Source organism: Molothrus ater, chromosome 9, assembly GCF_012460135.2.
Source record: "Molothrus ater isolate BHLD 08-10-18 breed brown headed cowbird chromosome 9, BPBGC_Mater_1.1, whole genome shotgun sequence".
Classification (NCBI taxonomy): domain Eukaryota; kingdom Metazoa; phylum Chordata; class Aves; order Passeriformes; family Icteridae; genus Molothrus; species Molothrus ater.
In genome coordinates this window covers 4,555,156-4,581,819 of record NC_050486.2, presented here as the reverse complement: position 1 = coordinate 4,581,819, position 26,664 = coordinate 4,555,156, and the positions used below count along the sequence as shown (strand labels likewise).

At 39.8% G+C, this 26,664-nt stretch overlaps 1 protein-coding gene across 2 annotated transcripts in view; it reads right to left on the bottom strand.

Annotated features, from left to right (window-relative positions):
• COP1 (COP1 E3 ubiquitin ligase) overlaps positions 1–26,664 on the bottom strand; it is a 125,809-nt gene that overhangs the window by 78,011 nt on the left and 21,134 nt on the right. For both annotated transcript variants that reach the window (XM_036388145.2, XM_036388146.2), the window contains exons 7-11: positions 23,312–23,371; positions 21,379–21,455; positions 16,387–16,444; positions 12,844–12,958; positions 9,280–9,415 (exon numbers count right to left, since the gene is read on the bottom strand). In XM_036388145.2, the coding sequence (XP_036244038.1) occupies positions 9,280–9,415; positions 12,844–12,958; positions 16,387–16,444; positions 21,379–21,455; positions 23,312–23,371 (446 nt within the window). The remainder of the gene's footprint in view (positions 1–9,279; positions 9,416–12,843; positions 12,959–16,386; positions 16,445–21,378; positions 21,456–23,311; positions 23,372–26,664) is intronic.

The following is a 26,664-nucleotide window of genomic DNA, read 5'->3' as shown; positions in this document are numbered from 1 at the left end:
CCCCCACCATCTGGGAAACAGGCTGGGAAGGCTGCTGCATTAGCCCAACAAAGCCTGCACTGCACAGGGAAGGACAATCTCCAGCTCTGGGCTCCCTTGGAAAGATATCACTGCACAGCCATGCTGCAGTCACACTCTCAGGATCTCTCTTACAGGCACAGTAGCCTGGAGGGCTGTTCTGCTCTGTTTGAAGAAAGGCATAAAAAGGTACCACATTAACAAAGTAATGTCATTAGACCTAGTTCCAGGCCCACTTCTTGCTTATAAAAATCCTTTTATGTGTAATGAAATGCCATCAGTTCTAACAGAGACCACTTCATAATACTCCTGTTTCATAAAGAGCTTGTTTAAAGGAGAATATTAAACCTGAATCGAGGAGATTTGGCGGGCTCAGATCCATCTCACAGCTCGGAAATCAAACCCAACAGAGTGACTTTTATGCTTTGTCATCTCTAGATAAACCGGAGTCATTCTTTTTTCAAACCCAATGAGAGCATATAGTATGCTGTGAGATTAATTGGGCTCCTTGCATTAGCTCAGTTTTCAGAGCCATGCTCCTCTCTACTTTGCAAAGAAGTTACCATGAACCTAATCTCCTCTAAATACAACCCAAAATATCCCAGAAAGCCACAGCAGAGTCCCAGTCTTGGCTATAAAATTATAGCTAGAGACAGTCTCTTCTGCTGCATAAGGTTTTTTTCCCATACATGCATTAGGGGAACTTGGCTTAATTAACACTAATGATGAGAAAACCTATAGGGAACTGCTGAATTCTGCAAGCCACCAAATAAAAAGCGTATTGATAAAAAGCCACTTTACTGCTGGGTGATGCTCTTCTGCATGTTGAACAGAAGATGACGACAATGCCAGGGCTGCTATGCCAGATCCACAGAAGTACAATGAGCCAAAGCTGCTGCAAACGACTACCCTGCAACTTAATGAGGATTAGATTCAGTTTTTCCACAAACACCATTTTAAATAATTTCCTGGAGCAGGAGAAATTTAACTAAAAATGCCAACAGTTAAACGCAGAGTGTTCCTTATGACACTATTTAAAATTCAAGCCAAATGATCAGTCTGCCTGCTGCAGTATTTTGGGTAACCTATATCTGTATTTGAAATCCAGGAGGTACTATTTCACCCAGCTGGGCTGGTACACCATGGGTTATGAACAGCTGGCAGCAGCCATGGCACAGAGTCAACATTTTCAAACATTAAGGTGGAAGAGGTTACAACGATCCAAACATTCTCATCTGCCTTCAAGTTTGGGAAGTGTTTCCAGTACAGAATCACTGAATGGATAAGGCTGGAATCCACCACAGTGGGTCATCTGGTCCCACCTCCCTTCTCCAGCAGGATCATCCCAGAGCACATGGCACAGGCTTGCATCCAGATGGTTCTGGAATATCTCAGGAGACTCCACACCCTCTCTGGGCAATCTGCCAGTGCACCATCACTGCACAAGAAACAAATTCTTCATGTTCAGATGGAACAGAATACAGCAGCCTCTACCCAAGCTGAGGCTTTAGAGAGGAAACCCTGCTCCATGACAGCCTGCAAGGTGGTCTGAACAACAGCACCATCTTATCAGGATTACACCATTAAGTAGGAAGGAACTCAGTTGTGGCAAGCACTGAAGTGCCATTCAAAAGCTTGTTTCCAAGCCACCCTTTTGTTACTACACCAACAAGGATTTTGTTTCTTTAAAACTGAGCACAGCAACAGCTGACAGAGCTGATGAGGCAGGGGAACAAATAGATCTGAAAGTGAGATCTCCATCAATACTAGGACTTTAAACAGTGCACTCTGTCTGTAGGCTCCAATTCATGCTTCCTCCATGATTTGGCAGCAGCAGCTGAGGATGTTTGTGTCCAGCTGACCACACTGCCATTTTGTCCCATTTCACAGGACAAATCACCACCCCAAGCCTAGCACTCCAATAACTCAAGCCTCTGCCTTTTCCTGACACTGCCACCAGTTCTTCTGCCAGACACCCTGCAGAGAATCAGGAGGGACAGCTGGAGACAGTAATCTCTTTAGACAACTCAGTTCAATCCAACAGGCACCATGAGTCAGGGCACCAGCCCTCCTAAACCTCAAATCCATACACCACAGATGAGCCTTTCCCAAGCAGCCAGAGGATGGGCTTGAGCAATTAACTGCAATATTCCTACGGCCTGGTAATGACAGAACAAGGTTAAAGCATCATTTGAAGCATTTCTCATCCAGCTGACAAAAGTGTTTAATGAGATTTGTTTTGATGGCACTTTGAATCTTATTTCGTCAGTATTTTGAATGCTACCCTCTTTTACTTTTTCTAAAGAATGATTTATGTATACCCTTAATTCCACAGTCTCACAGAGAAGTTGTTCTGACTTCACTTGCACAAATGTATGCACACACTTTATATAATCCCATGAAAACAAACATCACTTCATAGCTTATTCTGTGTTAATTTATTACCTTATTCTATGAAACAACTATGCAGCACATAAATCCCAAACATGCCTCAGAAACTGTATTTATTAATGGAAACGATGATATATTAATAATCATGAGCTCAAGCCTCTTCTCCAGGCTGAGCTGCTTGGAAGGTTTATTCTCAAAATCGTTTAAGCCCACACCATACATCTTTGATGCCTTAACACATTCTTATTATATTGCTCAACTACCCACCATTTAACAGGCTAACGTCTCTAGTTGGCCAGGAACAAACAAAAAAAAAGTCCAAAGGCATGCTAATACTTTTCAGATCATTAGCTCTTAAAAAAATTCAGGCATTTACAACAAATATGGCTAGAAAATTAAAAAGAATACTGTAATAAGATACAGAAATCCATGTTCTATTAATGAGAGGTTTTTGTCTTTATGGAGAAACAAGAATTCACTGTATCAACACTCAATGCCAAATGAAAGCTATAAAATTGGGGGGGAGTAAATGAAATCCATCTTTGACTTTTACAAACACTGTCAGAATGTGAACTGTGTGTCTAAGATGCTGGAAGCACAGCTTTTTGTGGCTTGCCTGTCCAGTTCTTGAGGCCAAGACACAGCACTGCTGCCAGATGACACCCATTACCACATTAACATCACCACAAACAGAAGGGCAGCTACCTCCAGCCTCACTGAGAAGATTTTCATCCTGAGCAATCAAGAGGGGTGGATGCAATGATGCAAGGCAATTTCATTTGGTAATGATGCCATTTTGTTTTTGCTTATTTTCCTATATCCTTTTTCTCTGTATTCTTTGCACATATATTTGTAGCTCTGGAGACTATTGCATTAGTGGCTAGTTTTCCAGTAATTTTCCATGCCCTTTCCATAGGCAGAAAGATAAAACAAATTCCAGGGCCCCTATAGTATCTTAGTTCTTCCTGGTTATCAGTGTTGAGAAGAACTCTTCAAGATACACTTTCATAAAGTACAGCCAGTACCAAGGGGGGGTGGTCCAGAGAAGAGGCTTGACCTGGAGGGGAATTGCACCACCACCTGTCCTCCTAACTGCTTTTTTGTCAATTATGCTAATTTGTTAAACTTATAAAAACTGTATTCGCCCCATGTGGACAGGCTTTGGGGATATTCTCCATGACTACCCCTGGAGGCCTCAAAATAAAGATCCACTTTTATATTACCTTCTATATTATATTGAAAGCATGTGTTGTTTCATTTCTAGGTTGAAAAAGGCATCAGTACCATCCTCCTACCTGAATATTGATTTCTCAAAGTACATTTCTGACACTACAGCATCCATTGTGAGTTCCTACACTTCAGGAAAACTTCTCTTCAAAAGAAAAGCAGTCTTAAATCCAATAAATACAATCCTGTTGAAATTGTAAGTAGTGATCATGAAGTTTGTAGGAAGTGAAATATACTTTGCACTACACATGTTAAAGCCACACAGAGAGTTCCTCATTAAATTCTTCTTAAAACCTAAGGCCAGAGGGAGATGCTCAGTAGAAAGTGAGGGCAAAATGTAAAATTTCTAATGCTCTGGTCATGTACCTTTATCACAAGTACAGTCCCAAGCCTCTGAGGTCTCTAGTCCAATATCCTGGCCAGAGCAGGGGAAGCTCTGATCACACCAGGTTGCTCAGGTGTATAAACTTGCATAAACTGATCCTTGCATAAACTGCATATAGATCCTTCAAGATATTGCAAGAAAAATCCTGAAGAACAATCACTATTTAAAACATTTTGTTTAAAAGTCAGTTCCCAAATTAATCAAAAGATTGCTCAATACTTTTAACAGATCATTTATGAAAATTCATAAAGTTGAAATTCAACTATAAATTCTCATCTAATCGTCTGCAGATGAAGACAGGTTTAAAGTACTAAGAGAGCTTAATGAGAAAAAGATTTTCCTACTGCCAAATTGTCTGAAATTAGTAGGAAAAAAATTAGGTCCCACTGGCAGCCATGCCACTTCCATTCATTAACCTCCCAATTTCAAGTTAAGTTTTAGCTCTTATGTTGATGAAAGAAAACACTTCTCTCTGCAGCATCACTGTGGTCAGCAGAAGGTTTACTTTGCAGGTCAAGACTGGAGATAGAAGCATCTAAGCTCTTTTCTGGTGTCAGTCCTTGGTACCAGCAGCCCATCCTGGGACTTGGAGGGCTGTGTTCCAGGGCAGAGTGTCCCTGAACTCTGAATTCAGAGATCAGCACTGACCCCTGCATAACCCTTTTGCTGGGTACAAGTCACATTTAGCTTCTGCTCAAGGGACCCAGACCACAATCATGTACTAGGAAATATATCAGTTCAGCACTCCAGAGAAAGAAGGGAAAGTAAGGGAAAGGCTCTGTACTTCACTCAGCTCTAATTAAACAAAAATCCCATTTCAGCCCCAGACAATGTCTGATCTACAGGCCAGAACTTCAGATGAAGGAAAGTAAGAGAACCATGGGAGAAGCACAAACTTCAAGTAAGTTTAGGGAATTATACTTCAAGTTTCCTTGGTAATTCTGCAATTTAAGTCTCCTTATCCAAACATTTCTTGCTCCCTTCTACTTTTGGGAACAGTTCAAATAAGATGGATTTGTCCAGTTTTGAGCTGCCACTTGTAAGTAAAGAGTCCATTTAAAAAATGGTTTATTTAACAGGCTATAAGTAAAATCCAGCCTTCCTCACTTCTTAAGGAACAGCACCTACTACACTCAAACATAATCCTGTAAAGGGTAAACCCACTTCCATTTCATTCATTTATCTTTACTTGCAAGATAAAGAAGCATTGCTGGTCACAAACTTAATAAAATGGCTCATCTAATCCCAGGCAGCCCAAGCATTTATGAAAAAAAAATAAAGCTTGTTATGGTAGATTCAGAACTAAAAAGTATCTTGTTAAAGTTTGGATCTGAGAATTTATATGGACAAATAATTGTAGTCCAAAGTAAAAAGGGCAACAGAAAAATTAAACAGTTCAATGAATACATTAAAAACTCACTCATAATGGATTTTTTTCTTTTAAGCTCACCTTTGAAGAAAGGATTTCAGGTCACGTTACTGAAAGGGTGAACTCAAACAAAAATGCCATCTTGAAACAGAAAATCATACTGTTTGGATGCTAAGAGATACCTCTTCACATCTCATTCCTAAGAAGCAATTGAACAATGACCAAGCAATGGAAAAAATATAATGGACACCAAAGGTAGGATGCAGTTTTTGAACACTGGATCATGATTCAACAGATGAGTTGACCAAGGCTTCTCCAGCCAAAACCACAAGTTGTTTATTTCCCCCTCTGTAAATCACTGAGCCTTTAGCTAGTGATAAAGCCTTTAGATTTAGACAGATAGTGTCACCTATCCAAAATGTTTTCAATGTCACTTTAAGATCTTTCAGAGAAATAGTAAACTAATCTAGAACAATTTGAAGTCAGGCAATGACAAAAACCCGCACAAAGCCCCCAAACCTTAGCGTTTACTCATGTTCCCAAAGCTGGGAATCATGGAGCAGGGAGAACCAGCTTTCTCATACCCAGGCTTCTGAGAGACACCTCATTGTGGCACATTTCTTGGATTTTCCTGTTCTTTTTCTCAAATATGAAAGACTGCCACATTATTCTCTGAAGGCCCCTGACAGTGGTAAAGCAATTTTCTCCATAAATCATTGTAATGCTAACGCAGCAGTTTACAGACTCATCTTTAAAAGAAAGACTTTACATTTATTGCCACTGCCAGCAGAGAGAAGGAAAGTTAAGCTCTGACAACTGCTCTGTCTGGGGGAATAATAAATGGAAAATTTATTCCTTGGCCCAATTCTAACAAAATTTAATATACTTGTGAAAACTGTAAATACTTTGTACTTAAGAGAAGTGAGTGTATTAAAAAGCCATTTAGCATACTGAGATATTTGCACATTCATACTGCAAGCGTGCTCAAGTCCCCCTTGATGTTACAGCCAAACTCAGTAACCTGCAACAGCAAAGCCTCAAATGTGCTTTCCCTGAACATTCTTCTTGATAATCTGGTGTTCGTGAAGAAAATAACGGAAAAAGGACAAAGGGTTGAAATTTTCCTTCTTTGCTTCCTCTTTCTAAAAGGCAACTGGAGCGTTCCTAAACATTTAATCAGATTTTTTTTAGTAACACAACATACATATGTTTACAGTTCTTTATTAGTCCACAGTTAAGTTCAGAATCCATTAACATTCTTACCACAAAGGCTCTCAGGAGGGTATTGCTGCTGCCCAGTCCCAGTTTTTTCAGCCTATTTGTACACAGTCTTTAATTACACTTTTCACCCTGTTAGCATAAACCCAATTTTATTTCACTTCTAAACATCAGTGTTTTGCAGGTAAGGATTATTTACATCCTTCTCCTTTGTGAACCTAAAGGTAATACATCTCATTTAAAAAAAAAATAATTTGTTTAAGTCAGCAGATCTTTTGGAGTCATCTGTGAACTTTATGTAGGGTTAGAGCAACCAAACCAAACCTCTTGTACTTTGTCCATCTGTAACAGCAACTTATTAAAAAAAAAAAAGGAAATTTAACTTCTGGTCAGTTCTATTTGTATATTGAAGTATACTTAAAATATCCCTTTAAAATACTGCCTGAGAATTTTATGAATACTTCTTATGTGCTAGTCTTGTATTAACTCTGTATTTAAATCCATTTGTCTCAACAGCTAAATACCAAGACTTAACCTTCTGCCATTTCATCACTGTTTCCTACTACATGCCCAGGAAAACATTTAAAAATCAGTGTAGTGTTCAAAATAAACAATAAAACGTTTCACAGCACTTCAAAAGCATTATTTCACTTTTTAAGTACCTTAATTTGGCTCATGTGTGAATACCTAAAAGCTGCTCTGATTTAGCTTCCCAGACTCTCTCAACTTGAGACTATATCAGTTTAAATGAAAAAAAAAAAAAGGTGAACACCAGCCTGCATTGGCCAACACATGTTAAGAGTAAATTCTTGATTAACAAATCCTGATTTACAGGAACTGTTTGAATAGCCAGAAGCCAACAAGAACAATGGCAGCAGCACATTCAGCAAAGCTGCTGTACCAAAGCACTTAAGGACATGCTCAGATGTGAACTGCCTTAGCCTACACACTAAAACCTCTAAAATTTCTCAAATGCTTTGATCAATAAAAAGCATGAGCAGGGGAGAACACTGACTTGAAAACCAAGTTATTTTTCAGTAAAATGCATTTAATTACCAATTCTAGGACTGGCTTGAAGAAGGCTTCACTGTAACTTCATTATGACAGTAATAAACATTTTTCAAACTTGTATTTCACCCAAGAATTAGAATGCCTTCAAACATGAGTGTGATTTACTGTCCTTCCAGCATTTTCTAAGCAAATACCACAAAAATGCTGCTCTTGCAGAATGCCAAGGAGAAGAAAGGGCAAAGGAGCAAAATCCAATCCATGCTGAACTGGTAGTTGAGAAAGTTTGTCTACATTGCAGTGAGATTCCCATCTGCATTTCATTGCAGCTGGTGTGAACCCAATCAGTGCAGGTTAAAGATACGTCACATTCCTGATTACTGTGCTCTGACCTCTGCCTAAGTCGGACATTACACATTCCTGCTACAGATTGCAGTAGTTAAGGAATCAATGCTGCTTTAAACAAAATCTGTGCCACACAATGCCTCCAATTTCTTCAATAGTGCAAATTTCTTGGAGTTGCTCAACAAATATTTAAGCTCTCCTGTCACTTTCTGTGTGGCCCATTTGGAAGGCACTTGATGAAAAGTCAGAAAACCCAAGTTTAATCTATCTATCTGGTCAACATAATGTTTTTTCCAAGACCTCAGGTATGGTCTCTTTGGATTTCCTTCTCCTCATATATAAAACAGGGATGATACTACTCCTCTTTCTAGAGAGTGCTGTGAACAAACATTTAAATCAGTGAAATGTGCTTGCAAGAAGCTCAAACAGGTCCTGTACATATGCCATGCAGAGAAGATTTCCTAGTTAAGATATTCCATCATTTTTCCACCCCAAGGAGCTCCAAAGACAAACTACTACAAATAAGCAAAACCCCCCAGGGTGGGAGAAACCAGTTTAAGGTTAGTGCTGCAGCAATTCTCATCCTCTTCATGTGCTCTATTATAGCCTGATCCCTAAGGGAGCTGGTTCATGGACCTGAACTAGAAGAAAATGATTCTGTTGAAAGACAGTCAAAGGCATTTCACCAGCTATGTGTCAAATTTGGTCCACAGGAGGCTCAGATGAGCTTCAGCAGCAGTACACAGGACATGATCTCCCTGCACAGCTGGGATACAGAGGAATTTCTGGCAAGAACAGAACTGCTGCATTGGCTTTACAACCACCTTCTCACCAGTGTTCAGCACTACAAACACCTTCCAAAGCCCAAGACTTCGAGCAATCACAGCTAAAAACAACTCAGCTTTTTAATATTTGCCATTGTGACTGGACCTACCAACAAAATGTAAAACCACCACAGATTCTTAAGACTACCAAACAAGATGGTTGGCTTTTAAAATGCTAGAACTGCATCACTTACAACACAACTAAGCCAACATGAAGACAACAGGCTTTGTACAACAGCTGCTGATACTTGCACCTCAAAGGTTCTGGATTTGAACTTAATACCAACAGGAATCAAAAGTACTTCTGAGGTACCCGAGTGCCTTCACAGATCAATGACAGTCACAAAATCATCACACGCAGTTACACACTGGCAAAACTATTTTTGGGAAATATATATTTTTGGCATATACACCAACAGTAACTTGCTTAATATGGGTTATTCAGTCAGCCTCAGCAGCCCACACCCAGATGGTCAGCACCCAGTGTGCCCTACCTGGACACTATGCTGGAGCCATTGTAGAGGTCACTGGCGTAGGACAGCGTTGCCAGCGGTCGGACAGAATTGTAGCGCGTGAACTTGGACAGACACTCCTGAAACTCATCCAGCTGGCTGGTAGTTCTGCTGTCATCTAGGAAGAGGCAGCAACATTGGAGGGGGCAGAAACAGAGTAAGAAGGTAAAATCAACAGCAAACAAAAAAATCAAGATCTATGTCTCTGGGTGATGCTTGTTATTTGGGGAGGATTCTGGGTTAAAACCAGGCTCTCTCATCTCTAGCGTTCTCTGAAGGCATTCTGAGCTTTTCAGAACACAAAATCTCTCTACTGCAATGCTGGGTGAACCTACTGTGCTGAGAATCTGCCTAGAAGTCAAATACAATTTTGTAAGCTCATTTATTTTACTCATATTCAGTGCCTGTGGCCCATATACACTATTAACAGAAAACTTTTAAGCATATGAAAATGCACTGCAAAGGACATGTCTAGTTTTCAACAGAGGTGAAAGTATACCCCTTTCCCTGTTCTGTTACAGTATGTCTACATTTGGTGTCAATTACATTCAAAATACTTTTAGTAAAAAATACTTCTCTTGTTATTCCAAAAGCAACAGAGCTAAGGGAGAATCATTTCAGGGCTGGAGAAAGAAGACAAGCATGAAACCAGAAGGCTCCCTGTACCAGAAGTTTTGTGAAAATTATGACCTTCAACAGACAAGGTGAAATTGAGCCAGCTTGAATAATGATGATAAATATTCTGTGGGAAATGGAACAGTTTACTACAAAAGTTAAAAGCAAATTGCATTGTAGATAGTTGAAAGTTATTCACTGAATTCTCAGAAGTCCTAACTTTTCTTGGTAGGAACATAACTTTATTTAAACAATTTTAAATTTTAGTATTTTGTAAATAAGGAAAGATTCCTAACTTACAGCAATGCCTGAAAAGTAAATCTGGATTCCCAGTATGATCACATAGCCACAGCCAAACATCAGGTAGTGCCTTCAGCCTTCATAATGAGGCCCCAAATTTGCAGCAATTCTCAGAATCCTTTCTTTAATGTTTCCACCCTCACTTGCTTTTTGCACCAGCTCATTTTAGGGGGGCTCCAGCTAACACTGCTGGTTTACAGGTACTGCACACCTCAGCATCCACTGCAGCAGCAGAGAAACCACACATTTACACATACACACACCAGAGATTAAATTCCAACCACTAGTTAAGCCAGCCTTATCAGCAGCATAAGGAAACAACAAGATCCATTTATTAGAAAGGCTTGGAAATACCAGGGCGAAAAAAAGAGAAGCTGATTTATAAAAGCAAAATCCAGCTGTGATTTCTTATGGGAAAACACAGAGAATAATCATTTCTGCACTCTGGTAATTCCTTGCCATCAGAAATTGTTATCTCTATACTTGTAAGGCATTTTGAAGTGTCCCTCATATGCACTGTTTAATGTTTGAGCATATAAAGGAACAGTGAAGGCTAGTAATTAGCATGCTTAGGGGTACTAGCAAATACATGATCCATGTTAGAGGGATGAAAAGGTGCAAAATGAACAAAGTGCTGCTCTAAATTAACATCATCAGCCCCAGACCACTACAGGAAACAGCTCGAGAAGCAACACAAACATCAGTCAGGGTTTTTCAAAGACTCTCTTCTCCTTCAGCACTGTGATAGGGACAAATAGCTGCTACCCTCCTATTTCCCTCATTTAGAGATCAAGCACACAGTCCTCCTATAATTTATTCCCTGTGTGTGCCTGGAAAACCGAATATTATTTCTCAAGACATTTTCCCCGTCAAAGTGCAAGGCCATTTGATAATTACAGTAATGTTGTGTCTCCACTCCCTACTCAAACAGTCAGAGGCACTTGTTGCAAAAAGCTTTAAATCCACATTAAATCCCATTTAAAATGTGTCAAGATGCAGGAATGACTTAGGAGAGGAAAACTTAATCAAGTATCATAGGTTATCCCTTATTTAGGAGAAAACCTGCACTTGCAAATCCTCTGCTCTTGGTGCAACTGACACATAGAAATACAAAAAACCAATTTCACTGCATTCATATTTATAGTTCCAATTATGAAGAAGAATGCCTTCTACAAGGGAATGCTGGGAAAAGCCCCATTTGTTATCCTTGGTTAATAAGTTTTATTTTTACATAAACACAGTTATGCATCACCAAGACAGCTCTGCATGAAAACATCTCAGTGTGAGCTGTGAAGAAGTGCATTCTGCAAAGCACCTGCTGGCACTTCACAGGGATCTGGCTGGACACATGCAATGTGCTTCTCCAGTCTTTCAGATACTGAAGTAACCTCCCAACATGCTGCATTCCTTGCTAAAATCATTTTGCTGTGCACAATGAGAACTGAGCCAGTCCATGCTCTCAAGTAGGTAGAAGATTTATTTACTTTAAAGAGTGAGCTCCCCTCAGACATGCTGCAGCCTTTATATTTGGAGCCATTTATAAATTAACTTTTAAAATTACTTTTAATTTATTTATTTTAAAGAGACTAGAACGAAATTCACGGAGAAGAAAAAAGCAGAGGTTTCTACCCCAGCAATCCTGCCTTGGGAAGTTGGTCCTTGCCTTCCAAGGCTATAAGTAAAGGTAGACTTTTGCAGTAAAGACTTGCTGCAAAAACCTGTGCCTGGCTTCCTCTCACCCCTAAGTGGTGTCTCCCACCCCCTGAGGGCTGGCTGCTTTCCTTGCAGTCTGTCACACTCAATATGGGCTGCAGCTCAAAGCTTGGTGCTGCAAATCTCTTGCCTGCTACAGGCCATTGCCTGAAGCTTTTCTTGCCAAGCTGGTTTCTCCTCCAGAGAGGTTACAGAACAACCCTCCTCATCCTCAAGACACACTTATTTGACCCTCTCATTTCTTAGGAGAATTTGTGTGTAATTAAGACCCATGCATCCAGCAGGCAATTACTCTAGCTGCTGTCACACTGTTACTCAATTATGAATGAGGCAATCTAGGCAATTTTGAAAACAGCTTCTAATTCTCCAAAACAAGCCTTAAATCTAAGGTGTGCCCCATGGGACAGCAGCGCTGCTGCACATTCAGCTTCTGTAGTCCAAACCATTTGTTAACCAAGACACAATCTAGATAACAAAGGATAACCTCCACATGTCCTCTTGCATGCTAAATACAGGAGAATGTATCCATTTATGTTTGTACCTCTGTAGCATTTCAATAGCAATGTTTTTAACTACTGCGTTTATACCACATCTAGTGGAAAGACAGCTCAGCCACTGCTTTCAGGCATTTTCATCTTCAGAACAGGCACCAGAGAAATTGTTTATTGTGGATGTTGCCCTTCACAGTAAGGGATTACAAAGCAATACATGTGCTCCTCCAAAGTGACAGGATTAAGTTTTCCAAATTTAGCAACTTCAAAGATGGGTCTAGAATAGCAAAATGGGATGATGTGAGGAACACAAATGTGTACAGCCACATTCTCATGCAAGGAAGAAGAGAAAACTGCTCTCTCAAAAGCAAAGCTTTTCTTCAAGATGTACCTGACAGCAGAGGTGGAACACCACGTGAGAACTCACCCGAGACACGAGTCATCCTGGTGGAAAAATAGCACTGCTCCAGGTCCTCAAAATGGGCCGTGAGGCGCTTGCGGCGCGAGGCCAGCGTGCTGTTATACCATGGCTGCTTTTTGGTCTGAGGGGGGAAAGCACAACACTTCAGAAAGTTAAAAGCCAGGCCTGGGTTTCACTTCTATAGATTTTACCCAATTATAAGAAATTATACAATATGTGCAATAGGTCAGAAGTGTAAAGTGACAATAAATGAAGGATCTTGCCACTGTCAACAGTTATTTCTTAGGGTTCTACGCTGCACCCTTTAAAATAACAAAAACAAATCCCTGCTTTTAGACAGTTTTTGTTTCCTGAACCTTAGTAAATTTAGTGATTCTGGCTTCACATACAGGACAGGCAATCCCAAACCTTGGGGAGTCCTGTCTTGCATTTATACAGATAGCATAGACCAACTTGCAGCTTCACAAATCAAACAGATTGTACAACAAATACTCCCCAGATCCTTGGCAGACAGCTCATTAAAAGAGAAGGAAATGTTTATTTTAATGAGTTAGTTACTGAATTACTTCTTTTGAAGCAACTCAGTAACTCTGTGTAAAACTAAGCAAATAAAGCAGAAGCAGAAGACAGCATGAAGTTCAAAGGTTAATTGAAAAGAAGCTCCTGAAGCTCATCATTAAAGCCATTTCCCAACCTACCCAAACAGTAATAGTGAGATGTAGGAGCAAAGGATTTAAACTACGTGAGTAATCTTTCCTGCAGGAGCAGACACAGAAAATGCAGTACTCACCATTTTAATCACAAGTGATGAAAAGGAATGAAACCCTCTACTACACAAGAAGCACAAAGAGCTCCTTGCTTTAGGTTTTATTTAAGAAGTCTCACCTACCACATCCTCAAAGCTACATTTTAAAAGATTTTAGAACCATCAAGCTCCCTAATGAGCAACATCCTTGAGCAAGTACAGGGTCTGTAGTGCTACTCAATGGCATTAACAAAACCCACCTCGTGTCCAACTCCCCCTCAATCCATGCAGGGGAACAGCCTGTCCTCATTACAGCCACCCACCAAGCCAATGAGAACAAAGTTGCAGCCCACTCCAATTTGTTTGTACCTGTATGAAAAGCAATCTAACATTTTAGGAAAAAAGCAAACCCCAAGCAGTGAAACCTCCAAGCCAGCACTTCCCACACACTGACATGGTGGCTCACACCTGCCTGTGACAGCACCCTTGGTCCTCACAGCTTGTTTCATCTCAAAAACAGCTCCAACCTCAACACACAACACTGGGAAGTGTTCCTACATCAATACCTTCTTCAAGTACCATTTTCTAAAATTTTACATCTTTAAAAAACATTTAATAGAACACTTCAATAGTCTTTTCCCATATTTCTTGTGCACCAGCCTCCAATGTCTCAGTCTCTCTGAGCACATCAGTAGTGATTTGGGCTCAAGACAACTTCAGGCACTGAACAGTCATTTCAGTCTCAAGTTAAGGCAAGCTGCCTGAACCACAGTGAGTGACACAACCCAAACCCAAGCCTGATGTGCCAGATCCCAGTCCACACTGAGATGGAATCCAGCAGGTAAGAGTCTGCCCACTGTCTCCAAGGAAGATCCCTGTGGAGCTGGTCTCAGGCTGGCAACCTGCTCATATTTTGCCCAAAAAATAGATCTTCATTTTCTATGAATCTTGCTCCCTGACTACTTTCTAAGCAATACTGGGCAACAGGAAGCAAAAATTAGAAAAGATAGAAAAGACACCCAAGCAATTTTTATTCAGTGGCTAAAACTACTATGGTTGCCCTAGCTGAGAATATCAGATTGGACTCCTCTCTTATCAGGAGTGATTGTACTGTCTGAACTCCATCACATACTCTAAAGACTGCTCTAACAACTGTGAAAAAGCTTCTAAGCTGCACACAAGCTCCTTATTTCTAGCAGAAAAAGGTATTGCCATTAAATACTACCCACAGAATTTCCCAGGGCCTAAATGACTTGTCCACTATTTACTTCTGAAGCTCATCTTCTGGAAGAGAACTGTCCTAGAGCTTTGTGGTATATAAATTCTTCCCTAACAACATGTTTGTGGGCAGTATAATTATATTGAGAAAGGAAAGCTGTGCAGTCCATCCTAGATAACTCTTACTGCCAGCAGTGCCCATTATGTGATTTTTGCCATGACTGACAATTAGGGAAAAACCCCACAATTTAATTTATATTCTTGAAACTCTTTTTATGCTAAAGTCTTGCTGAAATTAGACTACCTTTGAACAGAAGTGCTTAACTTCAAGAGTTCTCTTTGAACTCCCCATCCAAACATATATTAAAGTTTAATTTGAAAATTTGTACTTGAGAGTACATATCCTGCACTCTTGAGGACAAGAAATCACATTTGAGGACAAAAAAGATTATTCTCACAGAAATACAGCTGTCATACAGAAAAGATTATTCTCACACAAATAGGCTGTCATAGAAAGTCTGGGTTGTTTGTTTTGTGAGCTCACCAGCAGGATAGCTATGCTATTCATTTTGGCTTTGAAATAGGAAGTACTGAGACAAGGAATGTCACTGGAGAGCAAATACACTGTAGCACATCAGAGTCCTGAACATAAAACCCCCATCTACATTACACCTGCCCTCTGAAATATGGTAGAATTATAACTCTGTTCAAGCAAAAACCTCTAAAGACCAGAGTAGCAGGAACAACAAGCATTTTCCCACAGACTAATAGATAGAATTTTCTAATTATCAATTAGTTACACAGCTGTATTTAAACATTTATGTGCCCAGGTGTTTTTTTCTTTAAATCAAATAAGATCCAACAGCACTTCAACCTGTTAATTTACCAGTTCCATGCTGTTGTGTGCCAAGGATAGTCCACCAGCACCACCAGAGAGCACCCAAGGCACAGCTGGAATGTGCCCAGCATTCCATCTGCCCAAATGAAAGCTGTGAACCCTTTTTGGAACTGTGAGCTGGGTATGAGTGTCACCTCCCCAGCCCAGCTGAATCCCTCCAAGGTGCAAGACTACAGAAGTGCTGTTTGGAATTTGGGAGGCCCTATGGATCAGACAGTTTGGAGGCTGCCTGCCAAACAGCTCCATTCTATATACAACTTTTTACCCTCTATATCAATTTATAATGGTTTGTAAAAGGCTCTGATGAGGACAAATGGCATAACTGTGCCTGATGATTCTTTTTGTGTTTTCAAAGCTAAGCTTGATCTGCAGCTATTTAAGCCAAGGCAAAGGGTCAGGGATTTATGTCCCTTCCCCAGTGCTGCCCACATGGGACACGAAGAGCAAACTAAATCCCCTCTTCCATGGAAGTCAGCTTTAAGAAAAAGTCAGATGTCTAAACACATTACACCAGGTCTCTCACAACTGGGCACAATCATTCCTACAGCTGCAGTTGCCCAGTTAAAAGCATGTTCAAGGCTCCAGCTGACCAGTACTCTGGAGATGGATGAAGATGCACCTCAGCCCTGCCCAACCTCCCCATTCACCCTCCCATTCCCCCCATGCAGACATTTATACATTATCTTACCTGAGAACTGCCACTGAAGCCTGGAGGCTGGCTATACTCGGTGGAGTCAATAATACTACTGCAAAAATAAAAGAAATAGTCTGCTTAAATCACTGCACAGCTATCCTTTATCATTTTTAACCTGTTTGCTATTCCCTCCTTGACATTCTGCAGCATACTTGCCTTTGAAATCCATTTTACAGACAGGGAACACAAGGTTTTATTTTGTTTGGAGGGTTAGCAGCGATTTTTTTTTTTAAATACAGAGTTTTCCTAGAGCAGAATGCTGTCACACACAATTATATGTAGTGCAGTCAAATAATTTCTAATTAGAATGCAAATGCATATCTTTCATATGAAATATGCAGCACAAGACATTCTGAAAATAACATGCTACCACTGGTTTTCAATTCCTGAAAAAAGGAAAAAAAATAGATAAGTCTAATGCTCTGGCATTTGAATCAACACTGGAAAGGGAAAAACTAGAGAAATCAGTGTAAGACAGACACTGGTCTAAATAGACAATTAAGGAAATACAGAAATAACCTAAAAAAATACTGACAGCCAGGATTACTATTAGTAGAAAATACTAGAACATATTATAGTATCTATAGTGACACAACATACCTTTTAAATCACTGTTTTCAAAACACAGCAAAGACAAGCAAACTCAATGGAATTTAATTTTCAAAACTGCAAAAAGATTTCCTGATCCAAGCAGAAAACAGGTGGTTCAGTGCTCTTGTACATACAGGCAAAAAAATTCAGCTCCCACAGTAAGACACCAGAGCCAGATAAAAGCACACTTATCACTTAAATTTAATATACCTCCAGGACAGGTAAAGATTAACATAAAATAACATAATTTTATTGATTATTCAGAATACATTATGAAAATCATCATGATTCATTTCTAAAAAAATCTTTTTAACTGCTTTGCTTCTGCTTTGTCATTTGACTTGGACAGAGAAGAAAATAGCTGGGATCATTGTTCTCATTATTCTCAGTCTTTCTTATGAGATAACCTTAGACTTTAAGCATTGCCTGGGAAAGCTGAATGTTTCTTTAAAAAGCTTCTAGAACACTGCTGTAGGTCTTAGTTTTGTCAAAGAATTTGACAAAAGCAGCTGACAAAACTTATGCCTAAGCTTGAAAATCTTGGTCATAAACAAATTGGTTTGGTTAAAGTGCTGGGCAGGGCACCTGTAAGTTTGGAAGAATGAACCAATGGTACCAATGTTTAAATATTTCTCTGAATGTTTTCAAGCTCTCCTGGAAGTGGAAACAGAAGATGAGACATAACCACTGATGAGACTTAAATTAACTTGGAAAATGAGATTGATTGGACTTCTGTTCCAGGCATGACAAAAGCTGCAAACAAAGAAAATCTGAGGGATAAAAATCATTATTTGCAGAAGCTATTGTTAGGGAAAAAACAGCAGAGCCATTTCAGGCATGGCTGAGGACAATGAACTTTAAATTAGAATGTCGCTGCATGACATAAGGAAACAGGGACAGCAGATCCTGCCAGAACTGCAGGAATAACACATTCAGCTAGAAAGCAATGAAAAACTACTCCACTCTGAGACAGGTACAGTGGCAATTAACAGCAAAACACTGAGACTTAGAGTGTCTGGTCTTGTTTTGCTGCAGCTTGTCTGGTGATGTAAAGCCTTCAAGAGTGTAGGCATCATCTCCCTAACCAGAGTAAAAATTCAAAGACATTTCTGTGCTGTGCCCAGAGCTGAGTTAACTCATATATGCTTGAATGTTTTTTCCTTCAATAAATGGGAAGCAAGTAATCAGAGAATTACAGCACCCTCCAAGTTCTTTTTAAAAAGATGTAACATTAGGTTCAATTTGGAAATTCAGCTACACTCATATGACATTTAAAAACCCAGAACAACAACAACAACAAAGGCAACCCACAGACTATAAATCCCATTATAGGGATGGGAGGAGGTAATTAGAATAAATGGATGGGAAGGAGGATCAGGATTTCAATAACTGAACCAGAGTTACCAAGCAACTCATTTCTAGATCAGAATTTTCCTTCAGACTCCTATTAGTGATAGCTTGTTATTGCTATTAGTCCTGGATAGCATCACAGAGAAGCTGCTTATTCCTATCTTCTGTTTGCACCATTTACTGGGAGCAGAAATAACACATATGCCTGTTCAGAAAAGCCATACACAGAACTATTTGTTCTCTTCCCCTATTCTTCCCCTCTTGTTCTCTATTAGTATACAAACCAAGCAATAGGCAACACTGTAAACAAGCAGTGTGCTATTACCCAATTTAATGTTTCATCACACCCTGTGTAGGCACAAGAGAAAACACGTGTTTCTTGCAGCCAAGGATGTACTGAACATCATAACTGTGCTAGGGCTTTTTGCTGAAGAGCTTCTGAAGGAAGCTGGGGGAAGGCAAAGTAATTTCACATTTTGAAGATGTAAAAATGGGGAGGAAAAAAGCTACAAACAATGAAAAGAAACAGAAAATTAATGAAGCAAGCGTGTGATTTAAAGGAAGCAGATGAATAAGGGCAAGTCACCAGAGACCAGATAAAACTGTATTCCAAAGAACTCTATTTTCTTGAACTTTAAATACAAAGGCTAAAGAAGTTTTCTTCCTCTCAGCACTAGTCTGTGATAACCTTGTACTATTTATAAGGAACATTACTAAAGTGTTATACAATTATATTTCATTAGCAGTGTGTTAAGTATGTGAAGTTATATTTCAATTTAAATACACAATTTTAATTCACTGATAAGCTAAAGACTCTCTGCAAGTTCAATATCATTTTAACATGGAAGTGAATCCATCCCAAACTGTATTTGTATTTCACTCTTAGTGGTTCATGGCATCTCTAAAATGCACTCTGGAGATTAAATATTTCAGTTAAGAGAAAAAAATCAGCATATTTCATGTTAGCTGTTCTGCAGCATTCTTGCCAAGGAGCAATGTTGTTGAGATATTCTTCAAAACTTTCACTTAATATAGAAAATAAAATTAGTTTCAAGTGGTAGACCTTCCTGGAATCTAATGTATGGTAATTCACACCAATGCAATTACTTGAATTATATAAAACTGTCAAAATGGGGCAGGGATAGAGGTTACAGGAGTAACTTCTGGGAACAACTGATGCCTGTTCAGATAATTCCTTCACACACTGATTTCTCTTCTACCACTCAAGGTTAGTTCTCAACACAGGAATGTCACCAAAAAAAGAGGAGTTTTTTAAAGCAGAGAGAAAAAGGCAATCCCACATTCCCTAGAAAACACCTACATATCTTATTATATCACACCCCTGGCATGCTGTACTGGGGGAAAACCCCAAAATTGAAGACATAGCCAAGATGGACCCAGACAGGCAAGGAAGAGCCCATGGTCTCTGCACCCATCATGGCTCCATCCCACTGCCCCCTGCCAGCAGACCCCAGGTGAAGCACATCAATCCACAGATCACTACAATTCTTTTTGATACCAGCTTACAGCTTCAAATGCAAGAACTGAGATTGACTGATCCCTAGGACATGAGATAAATAGGCATAAAGGAGTATTAAGAAATTCTCAGTAGACTGAAACCAGTGTAGCTCTCACTGCAGACTGTTCCCCCCTCAACTCTTTTACTAAAACTCCTGGGCTTAAAATGTTATTCCAGCCTTCAACAGATAAAAAAGTTCTTTGGGGGCTTCTTTGTTAGCTTAGCTCAAGTAATAGAGATACATTTCTACTCATAAGTAGAATCTCCTGTTAAAAGAGAAAGGTTTCTAGGCCTGAAGGCATCCAAGATCTAACAAATTGATGTTGCCCAACCAGTGCTCAAGTTTACCCCAAGCATCTGTACCATGGACTAAAACCAATCTATTTAATAGCCAATAACCAGAAAAGCAGTAGAACCTGACAAGAATCTCATCAGTTTCACAAAACTGCTTCTTGGCAAAACAGCAATACCCCGTATCAAGAAACAAATCTGTACCCAAAAAGAATTGAAGAAGCAGAGAAGAACTGAATTAGAAATGCTGTTCCCATCCATTGTGACCATATTCCTCTCCTTTCCCTCAGGGCAGCCAGAGCTACACAGAAATATGAGAGATATTGGTCTCTATGTCCAGAAACAGTACCTTGGTAGGAAATTCCAGCCAATATTGCTGGGTTCCTCACAACAGCACTGTATCTAAGTCTCTGTAAGGGAAGAAATCTGATAATTTTTTACTTCTGGGCTATTAGGTTTAGAGCTGCTAACTGCAAAAAAAAAATAAAAATCTACCAGTACAATTTCATAACAGAAAATGACAGTTCAGAGAACTCTTACTTCTAAGAGATAGCAGAGATGATCACTTAATAACATAACCTGGCCTGTTGAAATTAGAGCAAAAGACATGCCTGTAAAGTAGAGCACTTCAAACTCTGGCACTTACAACTTGGATACAAGAAGCATCTGCATTATTATTATCAAGAAACCAGACTGTGCAATATTCGAGGCAAAAATACACATGAAATGATGTTATTAGAAAGGCATTTCATTAAATCAAACCCAACAGCAGATAAACAGAATCAATAGGTTGTACATTTCAAATTCTGATCTGAGCCCATACCTTTAGCTATCCATGCTGATTAGGGAAGCCAGAGCACTCCAATATCATACACAAAATTAAGACCTTTCATGTGCCAAGCAGAACAGCACAATGTTCAGAAAAGGTAGCATATAAATAACAGTAATATTTTATTCCATAGCAAAAGCTCATGACTCAAGTTTACTAATTCACATGACATTTAAAGCCATCAGTTTTCCATGGCATCTGATTCAGAGCAGATTTCTCATCCAAATGCAGGCTCAGATGGCTTTTTCTTCACTTCTTTGTTCACATAAAGTTTATAGCAATTACAAACACAACAGGAAAATACTGTGCAGCATTCAAAACCCAGTTTTGCTTGTGTTTTGGGCACTGCTTGGAAAGCACTAGCAAGTAGAATGCAGCATGTACAGTTGAGTTGCAAGCTCCATACCTGTGTGAAGGTGAGGGAGCCTCAAACTGTGGCACTGTGCTGTCCTCACTGACTGGGGAGTACAGGCCACTCATCTCCTGAAACAGAAAGCCACATTACATCAGATCTGACAAAACATGTATGTCTAATACACGTGTTCATAGATTACTGCTGTCTTTCCATGCAGATAACCAACTGTGTCTACATTTACTCAACTCTTACCTGAAAATCTTAACCTACACCTGAGAAAACACTGATTTTCTTCGATTTTTTTTCAGTTACCATTCAAACCAGGTTTCAAAAATCCTACAGCTGTGGTGTTCTGTGCTTCAAGACTGGCAGTTTTGGAGCTTATACTCCAAAAAACCCAGGAGATTTGGTTATCATCCAATTGCCTCTAACCCAGCATCTCCCCTAAACATGGCAGAACAAGCAAGCTGTAACTGCATTTTTGAGATATGTGCAAACTTATCTAACAGCCTTCAGAACTGGAAAGTAAAGCTGGATATGGGTCATGGCAAGAATAGTCACAAGGCAACAGGGCAAAGGTGGTGCCACAGACTTAAAAGAGGATCTGTCAGTCCTCTGTGGGACCACTGCACAAGAGATAAACCTTGCACATAAACTTGGCTTTGTCCCTCCCAGCCTAAGTCACTGCTGTGAACCCAGTATGAAACTGCCTTTGATCTGTTTGGGAAATGGAAACTATGCAGGATGCAGCAGCTCATTAGTTGAGGGGAAAAGTGTTCTCAGGACAATTATTACTTGTGCTTTCAAATTCCCACTAGGTGCCTATTAGTTGGTAGGTAGAAAGAAGGATCTTTATGACAAGAGAGATCCCAGGCTTTAGAGGTCAGAGCCAAGGTCAGCATCACACCCCAGGAATATAGCCCAGCTGCAGCCCACTGAAATGCCTGATTAAAGAGCACAGAAACAGGTAGCTGGATGCTCTTTGAGAGATCCCCACAGCTTTTGGGAATAGTTTTTCCTAGATCTCAAGACTTATTTTACCAGTCTGAAGAAAACACACTAAGGTATATTTATTTCACCAAAGCTGAGAAACATTTGGGAAAAGAAATCTGAAAAATTCCAAATAGCTATCAGATAAATGGGAATTCTTGCAGTTCTCAGTCATATTTATATTTTGCTAATTCACCAGCACACATATTAATTGCATTAAGAAATCTAAAAGGCTTTTTGGGAGGTAGTTGGGAACACATGCTGACTGCTCAAGATGAGCAAGCAGTGAGAAGCACACCTGCAAACAGATTCCCAAGAAGTTTTAAGGGAATGATATTTGGAGAGGTGGCAGTATTCCTGAAACATCAGCTTCCTACTGCAAGATTAAACACTAGAATGATTAGAGGAAAGGACCAAGAAGAACCTAAAGAGTCACTGAAGACAGAAGGATTGCACTGACAGGGTTACAAATTCTTGGAGAATAATTCTTAGCAAAAATGTCAAGAGATTCCCATTAGTACAGAATTAAGAGAACTATACCAGGAGGTAGCAGGAATCAGTTTTGACATGCAGGTCAAAAGGGAGGGCTGTTATGCAGAGACTGGTTTTGTTCCAGTCTTTGCATAAAAACCCTCTTCTGAAACTCCAACACCTCTCCATTTTAAGACTTAGATGCTGCTAAGGTTTAAACAGCCTGTGCAAACAGCCAGCAACGTACAAAAATCTTAAATTCTGATCAATATACCAGCTGCTGATTTCTAGCAACTACTCTAAAATACTTACTACCAACACAAAGAAATGATTATGTAAGAGCTACCTAACTGCAGCCTGCACACATCAACTAAATGAACAAATTAAAGAAAGAGCATCATCTGTTCATTTTCCCATTACTGACTTAAATGCCATAAATTTAAGCCAGCAGTCTCACAGCAAGGCAGACAGCTTGATGAAAATGAAAAATTGCCAGAGTCAGAACAATGTCTGGGTACCTCACCTCTACACGTTTAATATCTTCTTCCAGAACACTTAGCTCCTTCTGGATCTGCTCCAATTGCTGTGGAAAAGAGAATGGGAGAAGTCTAAATCAATCTGCAGTGCACCACCACCAAGATAAATTACAATCTTTCCAGAGAGGAACCTGAACTATCTTCACTGGTGTGCCACACAATTCAAAATCACCAGGCAGGAAGTTCAAATGTACATATTAACATAAGTGTGCACACAAACCACATTCAAGACAAAGCTGTTACTTTGAAAATGTAAAACAAGAGCAGGAGGTATTTGGATGTCAATCACAGAGACCCACATAATTCAAAGTAATACTGTAATGCTCCTTTAACATGTCTCAGGTAAGGTGTAACTGGTTTGCAAGCACTGAGTATAGAATCACAATGTGGTCTGGGTTAGATAGGACCTTAAAGATTATCTCATTCCAACCCCTGCCATGGGCAGGACACCTTCCACTATCCCAGGTTGCTCCAAGCCCTCTCAACCCCAGCCCTGAACACTTCCAGGGATCCAGGGAGAGCCACAGCTTCTCTGGGCACCCTGTGCCAGGGCCTCAGCACCCACACAGGGAAGAATTTCTTCCTAATAGCTAAACCCACACTATTCCACTTTCAAACCATTCCCACTTGTCCTGTCACAATTAGAAAAAAACATAGTAAAAGACAACGATCATTTCAACCTTCAACTAAATACAAAATGTGTTGCTGAAAGGTATCAAGACTAAGTCTCATCCTACTTGTTAACTTGTCACTTGCCAATTTAAACTTTGTCATGAAGTTTCTGGATTGGAAAAAACCTGTTTTGACCAGAGTAAGATTTGCTCCTGGCAGAGAGCAAGCACCACATGGTACCTCCTTCCAAAGGTGTGATACTTACCTTGGATTACACTATAAACTCCAGTCAATTTGAGGGCTACACCTGGAAGGGTAAGAAGGAGAATTCCCCTCTCACCAGCCAATTTTTCCTTTCCCTTCTTTGTGCCACATATAATATCTTTCAGGTTTTTAGTCAGTCAGCAAGCTGGCTTCACTCACCTCAAGCAACTGAAGCCACAGACTTGACAATTGTTTACACCTAAGCAAGGACATCATCTCCTTACCTGTTTATCCAGCAGCAATGTCCCACTCAAACACCCACAGAGCCTAAACCCAGCCTTGCAGGGCCCACACACACACACACTCTAGGGAGAGCTCTCAACAAAACTCAGCTCCAGTGCAAATCTGCTTCACTGAGACACATAAATGGAATAAATACAAGGAGAACTGAAATCCACCTGACTCTTCTCAGCTTCCAGTAAGAATTTACAGACAACCAGCAAGGTGGCCTGTGACCAGAAGCATTTGCTAAGTTAAGTCCATTGAAAGCTTAAGCACAACACATTCTCCAAAGACAAAACAAATTTTTGTACTTTCAGCTTTACAAAAGAATATTAAATTAAATTACCCAAATCTAAATCACTAGTTTGGTAAGACATATTACTCTTAGTATGACATATTCCAAAGAATATCTGGCAAGCTACTCCCAAAAACTTATTCACTCAAGTGCTCAAGTTTGATCCTTTAAGAGGCAGAAGTTTTTGCTTAAACAAAAAACACAATGTAAACCTCTCTCATAGTGAAGCATTCCAAATATCTGGGTGCTCTGCATTAAATAATCCACCATTTTAATTTTCCTTTTTAACACTAACAAAGGCTTTTGTCTCTGAAAACAGAGAAGAAAGGGCTGCTGGGTGCACACCTATTTCTAACATGGCTGTTTCTTTGAATAAGATGACTTTATAAATGTATCCTAATCTCTGTACTCTGAAGCTTTCAGTTCACATTTAATTTGAGGCACAGACAGCACAAGTTTAATGGTTTAGAACTAGACTGCCACAGATAATTTACAAATCACTACACCATAACAGATAATTCCATTTTCACTTTCGAAACCTACAGCAAGAATAGCAGGTGGTGCTACAGCTCCAAGATTAGTGGCAAAGTTAAGTGACACTTGCACAGCATGGGTCCTGCCTGAACTCAGCTCTAGAAAATACCATTAGTCCCCCACATTCATAAATCCCATTTAAAAAGAAGTTACAAAACCACTTACAAGTTCCAAAATTACAGTGAGGAAATCAGCTATTCTACAATGTACTGGCTCCCAGCCAAACTGGGCCTCTGAAAAATAATTGACAGTTGTTGCCATGACAAAAACAGGATATTTTTTATAGGAACAAGAGCTGAGACTTTTTATTGGCCAGCTTTCATTAACTATTGCACACAGCCAAGAGCATGAGATCTGGTACTTTATTTACCAATTCTTCCTTCTAGTTACAACCTACCATAAACTTACCCAAGAGCAGCAACTCCAAAAAGGAGGCAAGAGTGTTTCATGCTTGTTTTAGGAGGAGTCTTCTCATGCCATCAGCATAAAATGAATTAATGTCTACACTGAAACCTTTGGTTTCTTGGTATGTTAGTTGAAGTGTTTGAATCTACCAAAGACCTTACATCAATCCACATTCATTCCAATTAAACTTTGAAAAATGAGACTACAGATTTATAATTGCCAGCCTTTAGGGACATTTAAGGAAAGCTAAATGAATTATAGTTCTTGCAGTACATTCAGATTTAAGGGCCCTTAATTTAATTTTCACTGTTGGGCACAGAAAGCAAGCCAAGTCCTGTCCCAGTGATGGGCAGAATCACACCTGTAAGACTTTGGATGAAGTCAGCAAAAGCACTTCCTTGGAACACTGAAATGTGTGTTTAGAGAGAAGCCCATACTATAAACTCCTTTCAGACACAGATGCTTTCCCAGAAATTAAAATACCAATATGGACAAGGAGAAGGTCCTTAATTCAGTGGTTAAACCTCAATTCAACTCCAGCGAATGAACTACAGTAAGCAGGTGTGTAACATTCTGGTCCCATTTTTCACATATGGGCATATATACAGAACAACAGCTACAATTTCAAAACATTCTTATAATCCTGGAAAAGGGATTTCAGATGTTCAAGAAGCTACCAAGAACTTACACTTTACCATGACCTCACCAGGTCATGGTCATTTTGGTTTTGGTTGGCCATCTACTAACAAGCCTAAGAGGGTACAGCACTAAGGTTTTATCCTGGAGCTTCCTGTTTTTCCTGGAGCAAGGCCCCCTTGGGAGGCAGCAACTTCCTGCCTTGTTTGTACAGCATGGACAACAAGCACTCCTGGCTGGGTCTCCTGGTGCCAGTTTTAAGTGTTTGCAAAAAACTAAAAGCTCAGCAGAGCCTCCCAGTGCCACAAAGACAGCCTAGAAAAATGCACATGGGAAGGAGCTGTAGCCTCTTGACCAACTGTCTTTCCAATT